This window comes from Tachyglossus aculeatus, chromosome 6 (assembly GCF_015852505.1).
Source record: "Tachyglossus aculeatus isolate mTacAcu1 chromosome 6, mTacAcu1.pri, whole genome shotgun sequence".
NCBI lineage: Eukaryota > Metazoa > Chordata > Mammalia > Monotremata > Tachyglossidae > Tachyglossus > Tachyglossus aculeatus.
The window spans coordinates 60626038-60628581 of record NC_052071.1 but is presented as its reverse complement, the minus strand read 5'-3'; the positions used below and the strand labels follow the sequence as shown (position 1 = coordinate 60628581).

Here is a 2544-nt window from a genome sequence, read left to right as displayed (position 1 = left end):
AAACACCCTCGTGTGCCCACGTGCCCCAACTGACTGTACAACCAGGCATCCATGTGCACACATGCTCCTGCTGACTGTATGGCCAGACATCCATTTGTACACGTGCTTCAGCCCACAGTATCGTCAGATATCCATTTGCACACACGTGCTCCGTCTGACCATACGCTCAGACAACTATGTGCATACACGCATTCTGGCCGACTATATAGTTACACACCAGTGCGCACACAAGCAGCGTGGCTTAGTGGACAAGTGCCCGGGGTCAGAGGTCATGGGTTCTAATCCCAGCTCTGCCACTTATCAGCTGTGTGACTTTGGGCAAGTCATTTCACTTCTCTGTGCCTCAGTGACCTCATCTGTAAAATGAGGATTAAGATTGTGAGCCCCACATGGGACAACCTGATTACCTTGTATCTACCCTAGCGCTTAGAATAGTGCTTGGCACATAGTAAGCATGTAACAAATGCCATTATTATTATTATTATTATTACTCTGACATCCATGCACACACATATGCTCCAGGTTAAAGGTCTCATACATCTAGGTGCACACACGTGCTCCAGCTGACCGTACAGTCAGACATCCATCTCTTTTCCTCTCCCCTCTGCAGCCCCCACTAAATGAGCCAGCCGACCTGTGCCCCCCCGGGGGCCTCTGAGATCGGGGTCAATGAAACGGGAAGATGCCCCTCCAACGTCACATTCCAGGCCTCGCTCTACGCGGCCACCTACACCGTGGTCTTCATCCCGGGGCTGCTGGCCAACAGCACGGCCCTGTGGGTCCTGTGCCGCTTCGTCCGCCAGAAGAACAAGGCGGTCATCTTCATGGTCAACCTGTCGGTGGCCGACCTGGCCCACGTGCTGTCGCTGCCCCTGCGCATCTACTACTACGTCAACCACCACTGGCCCTTCCCGCCCTCGCTGTGCCTCCTCTGCTTCTACCTGAAATACCTGAACATGTACGCCAGCATCTGCTTCCTGGCCTGCATCAGCCTGCAGCGCTGCTTCTTCCTGGTGCACCCCATGGGCGCCCGCGGGTGGAGGCGCCGATACGACGTGGCCATCAGCACCGCCGTCTGGACCGTCGTGGGGTCCGTCTGCCTGCTGTTCCCCCTCCAGCGGTGCATCAAGCCCGGGTGTTGCTTCGCCGACCTGGGCTACAAAGAAATTAAGAACCAGCGATCCGGGGCCGTGGCTGGGGCCGTGGCCATGGTCACCGTGGCCGAGCTGGCGGGCTTCCTGGCGCCCACCTTCATCATCGGCTGGAGCACGTGGCAGATCCGCACTTCCCTGCAGCAGCTGCCTGGCTACCCGAGCGCCCAAGAGAAGCAGCGGGCCCTGAGGCTCGTATACACGTGTGCGGCCGTGTTCGCCATCTGCTTCACGCCCTACCATCTTAACTTCTTCTTCTACTCCATGACCAAAGTGAAGGCCATCACCAACCCGGACATCAGGAACAGTTCTACCTACTTCCACCCATTCACCTTGTGCCTGGCCAGCCTCTCCTGCTGCCTCAATCCCCTCCTCTACTACTTCACCACGTCCGAGTTCCGTGAGCACCTGTCACGTCAAAGTAGCTCCCACACCCACTCCCGCCTCATGAGCGCCTCGTCTAACAGGGAGTGACCTGGGTCGGTCCGGTCTGGCCCATCGGCTCGGTCTGGACCGTAACCGGGTGGTCTGGCATGTTTTGGCCACGTCTGGGGGGCAACCCCCCATTGGCTTAGTCTAGCCCGTGTCAAGGAAGTCTGGCTCGGGTCCCGGCAGGGCGGAGAGTTTGGGTTGGTTTGGAGGAGTAAAAGTTCTCAGTCCATCTTGCCCTCACCCTCCTCCAATCAATCAACAGTATTTAATCCATGGCTCTGGAGGGCCAGGGCTGTGGGCAGTACACCTCTGCCTGTCCCAAGGTTCCAGTGGAGGCCACCTTCAGCATGACTGAGGTCAGTGAGACAGCATCCACAAGCAAGAGGATGTAGACTGAAAGCTCGTTGTGGGCAGGCTGCTTATTGTTGCATTGTACTCGCCCAAGCTCTTAGTACAGTGCTCTGCACGCAGTAAGCGCTCAATAAATATGATTGCATGAATGGATGAAAGACAGTCACCGAGGGGGAACCCCTTAATGGTTGCCCCGTTGTTCTTCTGTAAATGTAGCAGACAGCATTCTCTGTTGCCACCCCGCTCTGGTGACCATTGCTCAGACATCACGAGAGTTGGCACAGGACACCCAGAGGATGCCTGCGTTTCCTTGGACTTCAGCCTAAGGGGAAAAGATCTGTCCCACTGCCAGCAGAACCTGTGTCAAATGTGCTGGCCACAGCGGTGAAGGTGAAGGTTTGCACTGGATCATCCAGACACTTTTGCCCATCCCTTCATGCCCAGCAGCAGGCACAGTGAGACAGCTGGCAAGGAGGACGGGTATGGCCTGTGGTGGCAGAACAGAATCTATCAGAGACTTCAGCAGCAGCAGATGCCCTTGTCCCCTCTCCCCTTTTGTAAGCTATTGTGAGTCCTGTATGTCTTGTATTAAACAAGTGTTTAGTTGGTG

General features: G+C 56.1%; 1 protein-coding gene across 1 annotated transcript; it reads left to right on the top strand.

The window, feature by feature from the left end:
• The first annotated feature begins 614 nt into the window (after window positions 1-614).
• LOC119929978 (putative P2Y purinoceptor 10) lies at window positions 615-1978 on the top strand. The gene has a single exon (XM_038748376.1). It carries the CDS (start codon window positions 621-623, stop codon window positions 1623-1625), a length of 1005 nt encoding a protein of 334 aa, XP_038604304.1. The 5' UTR covers window positions 615-620; the 3' UTR covers window positions 1626-1978.
• The last annotated feature ends 566 nt before the right edge of the window (window positions 1979-2544 follow it).

What these genes read in the sequence shown, in the direction of transcription:
- LOC119929978 (XM_038748376.1), top strand. Translation starts at nt 621, where the DNA reads ATGAGCCAGCCGACCTGTGCCCCCCCGGGGGCCTCTGAGATCGGGGTC.